Genomic DNA, 17,718 nt, shown 5'->3' on the forward strand with positions numbered 1-17,718 from the left:
AAGTTACAGTATTGATGAATAAAGTGCGACACAATTCAAACCATTTAAAAATGTGTTGATAAAATGGACAAATCAAAACCAAATCCATCTCCATAAATCATGTGTTTTTAAGAGTCCTTCCTCATATTGTGTGTGTCTGCTGTTAAGATTTGACATTTCTCACATTGTCACTTTAATCAAGCAGTGCAGGTATGAAATGCACACATCTCATGACTTATCAGAGGTGTAAGCGCCTTCTCCGCTAAATCTTTAAAACAGCAGTATTTGGAGTGTAAATTGAAATGTCACCTGAGAAACAGAAAGATTGTTATTTTCTTCTTCTCCGCGCACTCCGCTGTCATTTATGTCATTTAGCAGAGTCACACTCTGCTCCAACACACATTATAATGTACCTCATTTCATTCACAAGGTCAAAGGTATATACTTTCTCAATGTGTTTTCATTCGATTAGGTTGTGAAAGGACTCGAGCCGGGGCAGCTACCTGCAGAGCGAGGAGTGATTGGAAACCATATCTCAGGCCGCTTCCTCTCAGCGCTCGCCGGGCTGACAATATGAGAGACATTACGCTCTACATAACCACATTAGGGAGCCACAAACACAATAAAAGCGGGGCAAAGAGCATAAAACATGGCGAGCAAATGAAAGAAGGAGGGCTGGAGCAGAGGAGGGAGCGTAAAGAGGGGTCTCACTGAGGGCCCAGGAGGCCTGGAGGAAACATGGCGTGTCAATAGACGGGCTACCTTGAGAGAGAACTGGTACATGGGGTGGATTTTATTGAGGTCGTTCATTATGAAGTACAATAAGGAAGCCCGCGCCGCTGCCAGTCTGTAGTGCTCCCGAGCCTCGTTGATTTTAGCCTCTGTCACCTTGGCTTCTTTTACCTACAGTAAAGACATCAGAAACACAATCACACACCAACAGACACACACTCAGGATTCATCAGTCGCCGCTCAGCTCCCAATAAAACACCCTCCAGTGAAGAGCAGAGATATTCCAATTTCACGGCTGCAGACAAAATGTTCTCTGGCTGCGTGCAACATGACAATTAAAAGCTGGTAATTATACTTAAGTCTGAACATCTGCAGAGGCAGCGCTCCTCTCCGCTCACATCAGCACACTGTAGTTTCTCATGAGAGCTCTGAAGTATCAGGAACATCAGTGATTCTCTCCGAGCAGAGATTATACGCGGAGGTGTAATGATCTGTTTTTTTTCTATCCAACCAAAGAAGAGAAACTAAGCAGAGAGGAAAGCACTGCAGTGATTTAGAGAATTAATGCCTAATTAGTTTGTTCTTATCGATCACCAATGAAATATTTACAGGATACCTGCAAGAAGAAGGTAGAAAATAAGGAGTTACATGTGCCGAGCATTAAACTAATTAACACATTAACACTTTTCAGTGTTATACAATTAAAGGCACAGAGAGGGAGCAACAAACTTTTCTTAAAGAGCCCATATTATGCCCTTTTTGAGGTTCATATATTTAATCTATGTACCTACTAAAGTATGTTCACAATAGCTAAAGTTCGAAAAAAGTGTCTGTTTTCATGTACTGCCGCTCCTTGCATTTATGCAATATGGGCCCTTTAAGGAAAGAAAACGATCAACTTTAATTAACAATATGATAATTTGACTTTCACACAACTGAAAATAGAAATCTAAACAAGTGACAGAAATATTTGGAATAACAACTAAACACTTCAAAAGCAGTGAAAGATAGAGTCAGCAGCTTCAACCTTCAAAATAAAATACAGACTTCTCCTAAAGTAAAGCTGCGTACATACATGTGTGGTGGTGACTGTGTCTGCAGAGACTCTGTCCTCTCACTGGATTTTACTGTTCTGCTTTCCTCCAGCCAATGAGAGCGCAGCAGGTGAGTTTAGGAGTGAATACAATTCAGTGATTGGACACGATTCAAATCGGAGAATATGAGGGACGTGGACGTAGCAGCAAAGAAGAGAAAATACAGTCACAGTGAGGAGAAACTCCAAGCGGATAAAGCTCGTTCTAAAACGAGGGTGAACCTTGTGTTGTCTTTTACCCGTGGACGTGGAGTTGGTCTGCTTCCTGTTGGACAGGCAGGTGACAAACACCGGCGGTTAGCTTGTGCTAGCGTGAGTTAGCTTGCAGTGTAGGTACAAGCAGTAAACGTACACACTACGTCCTGCAGTGGTGTGAGCTTCTGGGGGCGATGAGCCCAGGAGGAGGGGCCCAGTTTGAATGTTTACAAACATTTCTACTGACTGAACCTTTAGGACAGTTACTGCAGAGTACTTTCATCAGTGTTTGAGGTGTTAAAAAAAGGACTCCTATCAATACTAAAGTGCTCCATTTTAGCGACATAGCTAATCAGTCATTTGAAAATATGAACAGCATTAAAACGCTTATTAGAACAGGCACAGAGCGGCCCTGGGCAGAGAGGTGAGGAGGGAGCGAGTGCAGGGGAACGTTGTGTTTCTCCTCCTGAATGTCTAAACTTGTTCTCCTCTGTTGATGAGCACCTCACGTCTACACTGCGGACATGTTAGCCTGTTGTGTGTGTGTGTGGCCGCCCGTTAGTGTCACTGTGCGCAGGGCATGAAATGGACCTGTGTGTGTTTGAGTCTGAGATCTGCACACAGTTATTCTATATAACTATACTTGTGAGGTCAGTGCCGAGCACGCTGAAAACCGTTTGATTCTATCGGCGCACCTTTAGTCGTCATCTTTGTAAACCCTAAAAGCTCGGTTCTCTCTCTCTTCTTATACATGTATTACTATACCTCCTCTTCATGTGATTAAGAGTAAAACTGTGATTCATGTGCTGCCGTCTAAAAGAAAAGAGGCGTAATGATGAAAGAAAGAACAGGACCTTTTCTTCGATCTCAGCCGCGGTGCGTTTGGTCGTCTCCAGGTTCTCCACCAGCTCCGTGTCTCCCAGGAAGTTCCCTGAAGCCGAGGACAGACGGGACAGCAAGTTGTCCTCCAGCGTCTTCAGAGTGATCTTGAAACCGTTTTGCTGCTTCGTCAGGTCAGACTGAAAAACACAGAAAACAGACTCAAATCATTTGACAATCATCACCAGAGATGGGACAGAACAGATCTTATTTCGGTATCGGGTCAGACATTGATGTCATTTACATGTCGGCTATCAGACTGACGGCACTGATCCACGTTATTGATCAAGAAAGATGGTAGGGAACTTAAAACATTCTCAGCTTTATACAAATAAAGATTCACTGATTTATTGAACAAAATACTTTCAGCAGAAATGTCAAGTCACAGAAGAAAAGAGTTCTGTTACAATCTGGCACTTTGTTTGTGTTATTGTTGTACTTTGGTTTTTAAGAGTTTTAATTTAGATCCATTGTTTTTGTAGCTTAACATAAGAAAATAGAGTGACCGTATTGAGGCAGCATTGAATTCGTTATGCTTGTTTCTGTGAAGTCAAATTACTCGTCAGTGTGGTCTGGTGTCTCTCTCTGCAGGGATCCTCTCTGAAATAACGTCATTCATTTTGAGAGGATGAACTTTGAGGAAAGGTGCCGTCATTACAGCCGGTTTCATGGCTGCAGGAGGACAGAATGTCTCTCTTTCCAACACATTTATTTTGTCAGGCTCATCATACTCATCCGAGGCTGTAGGAGATGTTCAAGGTGTGGGTCAATATGAGGACAGGAACACTGAAGGGCACCTCAAAGGCAGAAGTAATCAATACACTCTGCATCGGGGCCATCAGACTCATGAAGAGAGCGCTGTGGGCCGGATTAACCAGCTTCCGTCTGGTTACCGACATCAAACCTCTGAGAGCAACAAAACACTCGATGTGGAGAGGCTGTCGATCTGAGTGAGAGACGAGGGAGCTTTGATGATGAACGGCACACACACAAACACAAGTACCCCCAAAAACAAAGACATACGTACACACTCAATCTAAAACTCCTGAAGCATTGAATCAGTGCAGGTTCCCGTACCATAATACCTTTTTTGTCTGCTAAGATTTCAAAGACAAGTCCACAAAGTGACTTAAAAATAGTTATTCTAATTGAAGTTTGTTTACATTTCTACAATCGTATCTCTCTTATAAGCGGAAATGTTCATTATGGAAATCTGTAACTTAAATTAAACTATTGAACATTTACTAAGACTTCATTCACAGAAACGTACGAGGCTTCTGCAGCACTGTGTGCACCGGATTATCAGAGAAGAGGAGGAACAGCGAGAGGAAACCTAACTAACGCCAACAGCCAATTTCCACATCGATTGTTTCATCTCTAGTCTACGCTAGTGTTTCCACAGCATGCGCCACGCTCTGTCTCAGGAGCGTGCCATCAGGGCTTCTCCGTTCTGCTCCGTTTCAAATATGCTGCTGGTCTATTTTCAACGAAGCACACTGCAAGCACGCGCAAAGCTGGACAGAATAGATCGACCCAGACAGGAAGTCCAACACAGAAACGTACAGAGCATCCGGTCAATTTCAAAATAAAACATGACATACAGACTCAAATCATATTTTTTATCACTTTATCAACATTACGTCAAAAAGGCACTGAATGAACAACAAATCATCCTCAGAAAGACAAAGCAACATGCTGTTAATACGCTATCTTTATTCCCGCGTGATCTTGTAGTTCTCCTGTGATCTTTGGAACCCGTGTGTTTAGCTACTGACAAACGGATCCAGTGGGGCAGGGAGCGCCATCAGTCGGAGCAAAACTGGAGAGCTGACTGAACGCAGCATGCATGGACTATGTGGAAATTGTCGGTGACACAAGAGACATTGAACTTCCCACGACTGTTAGTGTCTGCTTCCAACTGACACAAGAACCTGTCCTGCTGTGGACTGAACCTACCTGAGGGACGGGAGGTCAGTACTGTGGCTTCACCAGCTGATCGCCCCTGCACAGAGAGCACAGACTCTCACCTCAACATGTCAGGACCCAACACTGGGAAGTTCTGGCAAAAATTTTAATTTTTTAAGATTTCTTTTTGGGCTTTTTGTGCCTTTAATGGAGAGATAGGAAAGTGGATAGAGCCGGAAATCAGGGAGAGAGAGTGGGGAATGACATGCGGGAAAAGAGCCACAGGCTGGATTTGAACCGGGGCCGCCGGCTTTGAGGAACCATAGCCTCCATACGTGGGGCGCGCGCACTAACCACTGCGCCACCAGCGCCCCCTGGCTTCATTTTTGTACAACTGGAGAAGCTGGAGACTAGTCATCTGTGTTTATATACAGTCAATGGGCGCACCAAACAGAAACGTTTTCTCTGAATCGTCTTTACTGACACGCACGCACGCACGCACGCACGCACACACAGCACTGTGATAATGTAATGTGTTGTAGTCTCCTCACCATATGGATTAGCACCCCCCCTTGGAATAAAGCTTGAACTCAAGCAGTCTTTGTTCTGGTAGAAAAAAAAAAGTGTCGGAGGAAACTTTCACTTTTTTCAAAGCGTCTGTGCAGCGTTAGAGAACAAAGTCGACAGGGTTACTTCTCTTTATTGCTTCATCCTACTTTGTCCTTCATTAGAGTCTGTGGTAGCCGCTTGTTTCTGCTCGATAATGACTTTGCTTTATTGAAGTTTCCTTTAATAGAAGCCTCTGTGACCTTTGGATTGTTGTAATTACAGGAGGGCGGTTTGTTGGGAGATTTGCCTACTCCACTGTTGTCGGTGGCTGATAATAGCTGAGGGTTTGTGAGTGGTGTGATCCCTGACAGGAGGAGGTAGGAGGTAATAAGCTTCTTTTTTTTTTTGCAGAGTATGTAATCACAGGAGGGGGGAGTGTGGGTGGAGCTGTTCCTCCTCCCTGTGGCGTAATGTTCCCATGACAAAAGACATACTTAGCTGAGATGGAGGAGATAGTCTAAGACATCACACTGCGTAATCGCTCTCTTTATGACACTTCTTTCTGTAGCGGGGATGAGAGATATTTTACACCACCGTTTGAACTAATCGAGCCTCCTCCTTGTTAAATCTTACACTCACAGTTTTACCCACAGTGTAGGTGAACAGCGTGCCACCAACCATTGTTCAGATATTTATTGATGCTTATAACAGAGTGATAAAGCTTTTATAAGCAGGTTATAGGACATTGAAAGAACTGAACACATTGGATCCAAAGTCTGGGAAACACAGTCGTATCAAGTCTGTTCTTCATCACTCCTAAACTGAAGTCCATACAAAGATGCACTTGAGCTGCTACTGTAAGTAAGTCTGCAACTTGGGAGCATCCACGAGCCTCTGGTGTGTTGACCGCAGCGCTCTGACTGGATCATGTTGGTGCAACAGCCCAGACAAACAGGAAGGTGCCAACCCATGTAAAGTTTTAAAGACAGGTAATAAAATCTTAAACTGGATCCTGAAGCTGACAGGAAGCCAGTGGAGAGAAGCCAGTACTGGAGTGATGAGGTCACGTCATCTCTTCCCAGTCAGAAGACCTGTTCCTGCGTTCTGGACCAGCGCTAAAGAGACGACTGATCCACACCAACATACAGAGCGTTACAATAATCTAAAATGTAATTAACATGTGGATGACTCTCTTAAATTCATTCACAGGAGGATACTGCTTTCTCCTTCCGAATAGCCTCAACTGAAAAAAAGCTGATCTTGACATCTGAGGTAGTATGAGCTGTCAAATTTGAAAGACCTGTCAAAAATCACGCCGAGATTTCTGACAGAAGTGCGACTGTAGGCAATTTAGAATGCCAATCCTGAGTTATGTTCGACTCTTAAGAGCAATGATTGCAGATTTAAACATTAATCGATGCAGAGTGATGCAGTCATGAACACCTGCACACACACCTGGGAAAGGACTAAACATGGTTGCATAGATACAGGACAGAATCAAAAATAAAAGTTACTTGTTAGTTGTGTAGCTGTGACTCAACAGGTGGACTTAAGATGCAGCCTCTTCAAAGATACATTTCCATCATCTGAGTGAAAATCTGCAGATGTTTTGTGTTTAATTGAGCCAGAGCTGCTGAGTGAAACCTTTTTTAGATTACAGCAGTCAGGTAAAGCACTACAGAGGCATTTATGTTTCTTACACTGCTTTCATTTTTAAGATGCAGCTTTGAGAGATTAAATGTTCTAGTCTGATTTTTTAAAAGCTGCTTTATTTATAAAGGGAGTTCAGATTTTTTCTGCTCCTATGAGCTGATAAAAAGAAAGATATGAACAGAGAAGGACGGGATGCAATGAGATGCATGTTACTGCCAATTTTCCACATAGTCCGTATACGCTGCGGCCCCTCAGCACTACGGGACCGTGCGCTGCTACTTTAGTCAATGCTCCCGTTTCCACAGCAAGCGGATTCCTACACTCTGCACTGTTTCAAATACGCTCTGAGTATATTTTTGATATACTGATACGTAATAGATGGACACAAACAGGAAGTCAGACAAGGAAATGCACAGAGCATGTCTTTGAGCACGGAGCTGAACGCAGCATGCACGGACTAATCGGCAATTGGCAGTTAGTGGAAGAATAAAAAACCTCTTTTCCAAATGCAATAAAAAGGAGATCATTAAAACACGCTGACTGATCATACTGTAGGTGAGAGTAGAAACTCAGGAGAGATCTAACTGGAAGTTTCTGATTTCTACAACCCTGGCGTCAGTTCCTCGCCAAGTTTGTCAAAAATAATGCCCTCCGATGAAAGACTTTGCAAACAGCAAATAGGAGGTCACAATAAACTGAATTCAGAAACCATCTACATCTTCCAGAACAGACGTCCGTCTCCATTTAACGAGGATAATGTTCCTTATTTTCTGAACCGTAACCTAATTTATAGTCACCTTTTGTTTCTTCTTTGCTCTTTTTTTTTTTTTACTGCCCTTAAAATGTGAAAAATGCCCCATTAGGAAAAGAAAAATATCTCCTCTGTCAAGCCTGCAAAGAAAGAAATGATCTGATTGGTGGCATTTTGAGAAAAGCGCTGACATGCCTGCACTCTGAGCAGAGAGACAGGAACAGAACGGGTCTGAGTGCTGGACATTTAAACTGGGACATCGGCCTGTGTGAGTCAACTGTGACCTTCTAACTCAGCCCAGACTGGCTGCTCCTGAGGGGGAACGCTATTCACACTAAAACACCCCCGACTGGACCTGTAATGAGTCAGTTTTTAACGATTAGCTCTCCTCCGGCACATTGTACTTGTAATTACCCTTGCTTGGGAAAAACAAACAATTAACCAGTCAGCAGAACACCCTAATTGGGATTAAAACGAGATATAAAATCTATCATTTTTTAGGCAAATGATTAGCGTGCCATGGAGCGGCCCTGTTAAGGTAATTTAGGGATTTTTAGCTCTCATTAGGACCGAAGCAAACACACTTAAAGATGCACACATGCTCTCTTCTATTTGCAGAGGGAGGAGCAGCGGAGGGAAAAAGGTTGAAGACTGATCCCCGTGTGCTCTCTCCAAAAAGGCAACTTGACATTTTAAGCTCCTTAGCCCCTCTTTGGCTCGGCTAAACGAGAGCTCCTTCACGCCGGCGTCGTCTTACGGCTCAGTAGCGACGCTCACCTCATTAAAGGTTTAATAGCAGCGAGTCATTGAGAGGATATAAACAGGTACAGACAATTTGCACTCTGCTATCAGTCTGATTGTTATCAGTGTGGGTTGTTTACCGGCAACAAAAAGCCATTCAGCGGCTCATTCTGCGGGGCCGTGTACTGATAGGAAGGTGCTCAGTGTACACAACAACCCTCCCCTTACCTGCCTCCCACCTTCAACTCTCACTGTTAATTAAAATGATAAGTGAGTTCCAGATCTTGTTTTTTTCCTCACCCTGCGATCTCAGTGAAATGCTTATTAAACAAGCTTCATTAAACCACATTTCACTTCTTCTGTGTTGGATTTTTGCTGAGGGGACACGGGGCTTAAAATAACTCTGGCATTTTGGTGTTGTTTTTTTTCTCTGTTTATTAAAAATGCTGATTTGTCGGTGGATGAAAGCCTACAGGTCTGAGTAAAGCACTCCCCACAGAGGCCCAACGCAAACAAGGACACCTCCAGAAAACCATCAAAATGCAAATAGGATTGTGTTGGAATAAATCCGCCCGACCCGTTAACAGACTTCCCACATTATCTCCTGTTGTGATCTCTCACTGCCGTCAGCCAGACATGTTCTCAACGGAAGAAGGAATTTATCATTTTCTTCTCCCCATTTGACTAACAAGAGCAGCTTTTAAGGAACAGTGGAAGTGTGTCAATGTGTTGTCTAATTGCTGGTACAGTAGCGCCATCGGCCAACCCGTATCAAACAGCTGACATGAAAAGAGCAGATTGTCGACGAGACGAGCGAGCATCATTAGGAGCTGCGGCTTTGATCAAGAGAGTTTTTCCTTAATTACAAAGATTTACATTCACACCGCGGACCAAACTGCGGGTGTCGTAACTATCTGCAGCTCATTACTGCTCCAGAAGAACCTGCTGCATCGAACAGAGTCGGCCATTAACTGGGACCGGCAGAAACAGCTGAGAGCTCCAGCTGGTGACGAAACAACGGCGCTCTCTCCTCAGTCGAGGGTCCAAGGTCCAAACAACAAAGACCGTCATTTACATTAAAAAGACACACACACACCTTAAAGAGCGGCCCATCTGCTTGTGCTTTGATTGTGCAGAGGTGGATGTTTAATGTTCGAACATAAATGAGTCCGCCAAAGCGATAAGACCAAGATGAAACTCCCCAGAGGATAACATCGAGACACAATCACACAGTTTGTGGAGTTTGATGATAAATGGAGGCGTGTCAGAGGAACAGGGCGCGGGGGTGAATGTGACACGGAGCTCAATCGTGACTGCTTCAAAAAGTTAATTTGATTTTTTAGATTCAGGATTATTAGATTACTGCCTTTATATGGATGATTCTTCACGGATACATCCCAGTAACACTCCGTGACATAGTAATATAACAGACTCGATCTTTTCATATTGTCTAGATGTTTACACTCCAGACCAGTTTGTGAAGGATTCTTAGTTTTCAAATTAAAGTCTGTTTGGTTGGAGAAGCTTTGCAAAGAATCTAATGTGTTTTTAAAAATAGGACATTAGGCTTTCATTCTATTTAATTGAATCAAAGCGTAATGCGTTGGGGAGTTTGTACGAGAAATAATGACCTTTTAAGATGCTGCATTCAGCACAATGTTTGTACATCAATTAAAAAGCCACGATAGCTAACAGCCTGTTTAATGACCGCCTCCGTTCTGTTGTTCAAAAGTGGACGCAGCGTCTTTGTTTCAAAAGGTGAAGCCAATGCAAAAGGTAAGTTAAACCTGCATTATTTCAAATATCCAGCAGGGGGAGTCTCATCTGGTTGCATCCATCCATTATCTATACCCCTTTTCCCGTTTGTGTTCACGGGGGGCCCAGCTGCCATGGGGAAAGAGGTGGGTTACACCCTGGACTGTTCGCCAGTCAATCACTGTGCTGACATACAGAAACAGACAACCAGCCACACTCACATTCACACCTACGGGCAATTTAGAGTCAGCAGTTTGCCTAACGAGCATGTCTTTGGACTGTGGGAGGAAGACGGAGTACCCGGAGAGAACCTACACATGCACGGGGAGAACATACACACAGAGACCCTGCGCCTTATTGTGAATTACTCTTATCCTTCATTAAATCAAAACTGATGAGTCATCAAAACATTTACCCCCTGTAAAGTGTGTGCCAATCCAGACATGAGCTAATCAGACCTATTTGGTTTTTAGAACCAGGCTGTAAACATGTTAATCTTTGCTGTAAAAACAGGCTTTTTTGAATGGGTGTGTATGTGACTTCCTGTGCTTCTGCAGCCAGCCTCTAGTGGACACTCGAGGAACTGCAGGATTTTGCACTTCCACATTGGCTTCATTGTGACGAGATTATCTTGAAAATCTTGAAAACATAACAGCAGATTGTCAGATTGACGCTATACAAATAAATGAATAAAATAAAATAGTTTTGCACCATTTTTGTTTGTAGACTTTGCATTTAACCTGTTTTCACCACACTGTATAAGGCTACAACTACAATAGCTCTGCAGTCTTTCAGTTTATTCTTTAAGTCACTGACCACACAGCTGAACGAGCTGAATTAACTAGTTAGCTGGTTAGCACCTTGTGCTCCCCAACAGTTGATGTAATCATTTCCTTTCTCGCTGTTGTGCTCCAAGAGTTTCCCACTTTTTGCCTTGTGGATTTCAGCACTATTGGCTGCTGCATCTGATAAAACTATCCACAACAAATCCTCTCTAAAGTTCAGTTTCTACATAGAAAGAGTGAATCTGTGGGATCAAACTGTTTTATGGAGATTAAAAACTATTCAATGCACATTTAAAAAGCAGGTAATGGTGTGGTTTCTCCGTCCCTCGTGAACACACAGACACACACACACAGCCGTGCAGAGTCCCAGTCTCCTTCAGTGAGAGACCCAGAGCTCTGTAATTATCACACATCCACTTAGTTTGCGGTGAATCAAAGGCAGCAGCTGATTGTTTTGAATCAAAGACCTGGACCTGCAGCTGCTTGTGATGTTTAAAGACGGACGATGTTTTCTCGCCGACGAGTACCGTTCAAAATGGATAATGACGAGCGCGGGTGCTCCGCCTGGCTCCTGGAGGCTTCTGACTCCTCCAACTGTTTCTTTTAATTACTCCTGCACAGAGGAGATGTTAGAGGAGAGAAACTAAAGAGTCGGACGTGGAGCGGCTGTTTGTTCTTTGATAGCACCTGAAGAGTGTGACAGATTCTGCTTTCATGTTCTGCTCTGTTTCACTTTCACATTCCTGCTACATACCGGATAAAAAGAAAACCCTTCTTTGTTGTTGAATCGCTGCATCAGGTCGTGTTTCTCACCTTCAGCTGCTCCAGGTCGGGTCTCTCCATGCTGACCACGGCGGCCAGCAGCTGGTCCTCCAGCCCATCTCTGGTCACGGTGAAGTTGATCAGGGTGCACTGGGCCTGCAGCTCTGGCTGGTAATGAGGACTGGCCAGCTTTGTGTGGAGGATGAGGCGGAAACTGGGATTATACTCACACTCCTTGTCTCCGATCTTTATGTACCTGTTTTTTAGAAACAAGGAGACAACAAGACGTCAAGGAAATGCTACTAAAGCAGACACCAGTTACAGGACATCCTCATTAAGAGCTAAGCACTAATAATCTGTCTCTTTTACAAGAAGCTGTCATAGGTTTCCCTGCTTATGTCTTGCACAGCTCCCATAGGATATCATGTCATTATCATTTTAAGCTCTCGCACCACATTTTCCTCGTTATAAACAAATCCCATGAAAAGAAGGAAACTAACAATGTGCTAGTCCGTCTCCTACTACTCTTTGGCTCACTGGGATCAGAATCACAGACCGAGTCGGCCTGTGATTCCTAAAAGACAAATAACTCTTAAAAAAGAAACTGACAAAGGTGGGTCGTTTTCCGTCTGCTGTTTTTAAGGTGAGGAACAAACTTTGAGGCCAACAAGTGATAGAGGTTTATCAACTTCTTTTTCCCTACCTGCCCTTCTTGATGGTTTCTCTTCCCAGCAGAGGTCCCAGAACAGGATCCAACGTTTCCTCCAAGTTCTCGATAAGAACCACGTCACCTTCTCCCAGTGCTCGCTCCACAGCATCCAGATACCTTTCAGGAATAAAACACCACTGTTAGAATCTTATCCAGAAAAAAAAACCCACGTGCACATCTCATCATCGGGCCTCTTACCCTCTCTGTCCGATGCGGATCACACGTAGACCTTCCCCATATTTGTTTTTGATCCACTTGATGCCCTGCAGCTGGGGGTCCACCATGAGCGGCCAGCGCTGGCAGGAAGTGAGGATGGTGGCGTTCTCAGTTGACATCCGGTCGGCAGGGAGACCCTCGTTCTGCCACGCTGCGATGTCTGCGTCGTCCGTCAGCATGGTCAGAGGGTCCAAGTCGGCGGTGACGGGTATGGGAATCTTACAGATGAAGATGACTGGTAAGTGTAAAGCTTCAGGGAGTTTTACCCCTTAATTAACCCTCGATGCAGGTGAGAAATGGAGAGTGAAGCTGGAGTTATCGTTGACAAAAGCAGACATGGTGAGGACTATAAATTTGAATTTACTCAGATGGCACCATGTCAACACAAGTGACAGATATTTGGAGTAATCAGGGAGTATTTCATTATTCTGTATACCCAAATTAGCTGTATTACCATTCTTTCAAAAACTGTCACTTACAGCAGCAAACTCTGGGTATGTACGACTAAAGAGGGGAAGATGACGTGACTTTTTATATAAGTGGATTCATGCTGTCCCATCCCAGTTTAATGTTGTCTCTATGTCTCATGGTAATTTGTGTTGTTGTACTTGTGTCTTTTATTAGCTGCAGATAAGTTGCAGAGAGGGCACAAGTCACCTTCCAAATGCGGTGGGGGTTCCTGGTCTCCTGCATATTTGGCTCTAACTTTTAAAGCAAAGCCAGACAGCTTTACACGCTCACTGACCACAGGGCTCCGCCTCCTTGTATCAGAGTGTGTGACAGGCTATGTGAGGAAATGTGCTTGGCTAGGTGTTACTATAGATCAGTGCAGCACAGATAAGGATCTCCTTTACCGCAGATCTACCTGCTGAAGATGTGTTTTAAATGATAAATGATGCTTGTTTTTAAGTCCAAAATTATCAAAAGAAGCAGGCTGTGTCTGACACGTGGTCAAAGGAGCGGCTGTAAATACTGTTACTCCCCACAGTGTTGTCAAAAATCACTGCTAACTGAGCCTTTCTGTAATGTTGTCAGACACTTTAAAGAGGACCTATTATCCCCCTTCTCCACCTTTTCAAACAGTCCCCTGTGGTCTAAATGAAACATCTGTGCTGTGCTTTGGTCAAAATATAACATGAATCAAGCACCAGAGGAGGATTGTGACCCTGTATAAACCAGCTCTCTCAGAACGCTCCGTTTTGGTGTGTATGTGTCTTTAAAGGGTAATAATGAGCCCCCCCCCTTAGTTTTCCCAGTAGACATCACTCCTTCGCTAGCGAGAATAAAAATGGCGGACCTGCGCAAAAGTTTTGTTCTAGGCTGGGGGTGGAGTCCATGGGTGGAGCTATCAGGGGAGGGGAGGGGATTTTTTTTTTATTTACCAGAATCCCACTGTGACATCACAAGGAGAGTACATTTGAAATGGAGCATTCATCTCTATGTTGTAAGACTTATACAGACCATAAACAAAGGACTGGATGGGTTTATTTCACATGTTGTGGGTCAGTAGACACTCAATAGACAGGTTACCCAAATACATGTTCAAAAACACTGAAGAAGTGGACTTTTCATAATATGTCCCATTTAAATGACAATCTGAGCCTGTCAGAGAAGAAAAAAACAGAACTTTTAGAGAACACACTATCATCGATCACTTGTTGGGATGCAGTCATTACAGCCTGTTTCACGGCTGCAGGCTGAAGAAATTCAGTGGAACTTTTACAAATGTTGTTGTGCCTTTGATTCATTTAGATTTTAATATGAAAAAAAGTGGGGCCTAAGATAAAAAATAAAAGGGATACTGACCTTCAGCTGAGAGAGGTAAGGCCTCCAGGTGTTGTCCATCAGCTGGAGCCTGTAGCGTTTGGTGAAGTATCCCAGGTAAGAGATGAAGGCGGTGATGAGGAGCACGTCCCCGCACAGAGTCCTCTCCTGTTTCCTGAAGTTTTCTACGGCCTCAGCCCAGCGGACGTTCTCTGACGCTAAACCTCCCACCTGAAACACACGCAGACAGGAAGGAACACAAACTTACATTTCTATAGCATACAGTGTACTCATCCCAATTCCCACCCCATATAAAGTCTAAATTAATCCAAAGCTGCTGTTATCCATGCAGCATGAGGAAACATCCAGAAGCACAATGCCCGACTACCTTCAAGTTTTATTACACTTTCATCTCCTTTATCACATCCCTGCTCAGGAACAGACACCACTACTCTTTACTGCAGCAATGATCCCATCTCCCTTCAGGGATCAATAAAGTTTACTTCAATATCTAATCTCTCCTAAAGTTTGGAGGCTCCACACTTTGATCCAGTCTGTAACTTTTCAGAATAAAACACGGCGTCACTGTACACTTCAGAAAGTTGACTACATTTGCATTGATATTAGAGACTGCACAACCTCCCGTCCGTTTGTTGCTCCTGTCAGGCCTTTTCAAATCCTCCTCTGAATAATTTACATTAACATACTAACAGTGTCAACACTCATCTTTTTGTTGTGCTGTTGTCAGCAGGAGATTTACACACATTTACACACGGGCAGATGATGCAGGGACTTGTGTTTATTCGCTGTGTGTGTATGTGTATAAACATACGAGTTGTACAAACCAGTGGAGATAAAAAAAAAGGTTTGTGGGCACAGTTGTGTATGGATCATGGACTGAATTTAAGAAGTGAAAGTATACTAAAAGTTTGAAAAGTGTTTCTAACTGCAGTGGTTCTAACGGCCAGCAGGGGGCCACCCCTGTAGACTAATGAATTAATGTTCTCAATCTCTAGTTCCAAGTCTTCTTTAACCCAGCAGTGTCAGTTATGGTCCCATTTCGAGTCAAAGAGACCAAAAAGCAGTCAGAGGATTAAGGGCGGGACCACCTCTAGGAGTACAGGAGCACCGAACGGCAGACAGTATTCTTTGCATTCTCAGTACACTCTTTATGCTCCATGTCCCAAACGCTCAGACAGAAACTGGTTTAAGGTCTTTTGGGTATTTCTGCACCCCCTGCAGCCTGGAATCTTTTTGCAGAATGACTTGAAACTCAAGGAGCTGGTGTCCTTGAATGTTTTTAAATCTAAAAGGAAAGACCTGGAATGGCAATAGCTGGCTGTGCAGGTTATTTTGGACTCTGGTTATTTAAGCGAGTGAAATTCCAGTTTTCCAATTTTCTATGCTCACCAGCAGGCACACTGTGCTCGTCATAGCTGGCTTGTTAGCTTGCACAGTGTTTATCATACATATATTCATGTGTTGGCCTGTGCATGGGATCAGAAATGATGCTGGCTTTCCCGGGAGAGAGAGAGAGTGAAAACCCCTTCTCCAAATGTGACCATTTCTGTTTAATGAATACAAACATGACCGCAGCCAAATGCAGAACTCAAGCCTTCATATATGCAGCCAAGAGACCAACACTAAGTCTGTCATATAGTCTTTGAGCTCTTCATATACAACACAGAGCTTAGGTTAGCCTGTTAGCATGCTAGGAACCCCTGATCAGCCATAAAGACTCAAATTAGTCAATAATTAATGAGCTCTTTGGTGATAAATGAGGGGAAATTTTAATTTCATGGTGAGAGAGGAAGAGAATGAGGGGGATGAGTTCCATGACTATATATTTAGGTTTCCACATTTTTCGTTTTTGGACAACAAATCCTACAGTTACTATCACCCCCTTTAAAAACACACTTGTGCTAAACTGGAATGAGGCAGTTACACTCCAGTTTGCAGAAATACTTCAATGTGTATGAATACATTTTGTACACATCTGTTGGCATCTGAGAAAAGGAGCAAGTGAGACATTTTGTGTATATGTGTGTGTATGTGTGTGTGTGTGTGTGTGTGTGTGTGTGTGTGTGTGTGTGTGTGTGTGTGTGTGTGTGTGTGTGTGTGTGTGTGTGTGTGTGTAGCTGATGTGACCCCTCTGCTGCCCTCCTCACCAGACGGTTGGCCAGAGAAATGGTGCGCGCCGTTGACTCCGCTTCCTGTTGGCACTTGAGCTTGTCCGCGGTGGCTTTCTCAAACTTGGCTGTCAGCTTGGCCAGGTTCTCATTAAGGTGCTGATCGACCGCGCACACACACACACACACACACAGGCGCACGCACGCATGCACGCACACACACACACACACACACACACACACACACACACAGACAGAGAAACATAAAGTGGCACTCACAGACATGTAGGAACATTGGCACTTATTAAAATACAGCGTGGTCGTTGAGAATCTTCAAAGAAAAGAACAAAGACATCAGAAGCCTGTGTGTGAAAGAGACTTTGGGGGGAGGGGAAAGTTGGGTAAAACTTATCATTCCTTCACTATGGATTTATTTGGCATATGGAAGCAATTAGCACAAGGACAAACAGGATTAATCGGTGGAGTGGCACACAGGTTCAGTAGATTAGTTTGAGGATTGCTAATTCCCCTTGGCTCTGAAACGTCTCTCTGCTCAGGCGATCTGACTGAGGGCTGAAAAATGACAGCGAGAAGTCATGGCTGGATCTTATTAAGAGTCGTCTCTGTGCACTCTGCAGGGTTTGATGTGAGCAGTCGCTGCCGACGCGGCGTCCCGAGCACCGCGCTCTGCTGGGGCTCTCTGCCACTCTGATGTGCTGAATGTCAAATGCCGCAGAGAAACAATTATTTACAGCTGCTTTTATCAATAGAGTTTTTAGGTTGATGGATTTGGTTGGAGATTAATGAACAGTAAAAGCCTTTAATAGCACTTACAGCAGCTCTGTATTGGTACAAAGGCTGCTGGTTTATCATCAGTGGCAGAGCTCATGCATCAACTGTCACTCAAGCCTTGATAAAATAATTCATATCCTGATTTCTTGATTCTGCTTATAGCCTCTGGTTGTTGTTCTTGTTTTGTAGCTGCAGCATCACACTCATTATGCTGCATATATCCAGACTTTGATAGAGTTGTTGATCCAAACTGATGTCTCTGAAATCTTTTATGGCTCACTTCTGAGATTTCTGGCTTTCACAACTCATTTCTCAGCCCACATTCAGTT

General features: G+C 43.8%; 1 protein-coding gene across 1 annotated transcript in view; it reads right to left on the reverse strand.

Moving 5' to 3' along the window:
• dnah9 (dynein, axonemal, heavy chain 9) overlaps positions 1-17,718 on the reverse strand; it is a 178,718-nt gene that overhangs the window by 45,926 nt on the left and 115,074 nt on the right. Inside the window, exons 59-65 of the mRNA XM_065950002.1 lie at positions 16,637-16,756; positions 14,511-14,699; positions 12,687-12,922; positions 12,483-12,605; positions 11,831-12,035; positions 2,854-3,018; positions 742-882 (exon numbers count right to left, since the gene is read on the reverse strand). Of these exons, the coding sequence (XP_065806074.1) occupies positions 742-882; positions 2,854-3,018; positions 11,831-12,035; positions 12,483-12,605; positions 12,687-12,922; positions 14,511-14,699; positions 16,637-16,756 (1,179 nt within the window). The remainder of the gene's footprint in view (positions 1-741; positions 883-2,853; positions 3,019-11,830; positions 12,036-12,482; positions 12,606-12,686; positions 12,923-14,510; positions 14,700-16,636; positions 16,757-17,718) is intronic.

Source organism: Labrus bergylta, chromosome 21 (assembly GCF_963930695.1).
Source record: "Labrus bergylta chromosome 21, fLabBer1.1, whole genome shotgun sequence".
In the NCBI taxonomy this organism is placed as follows: domain Eukaryota; kingdom Metazoa; phylum Chordata; class Actinopteri; order Labriformes; family Labridae; genus Labrus; species Labrus bergylta.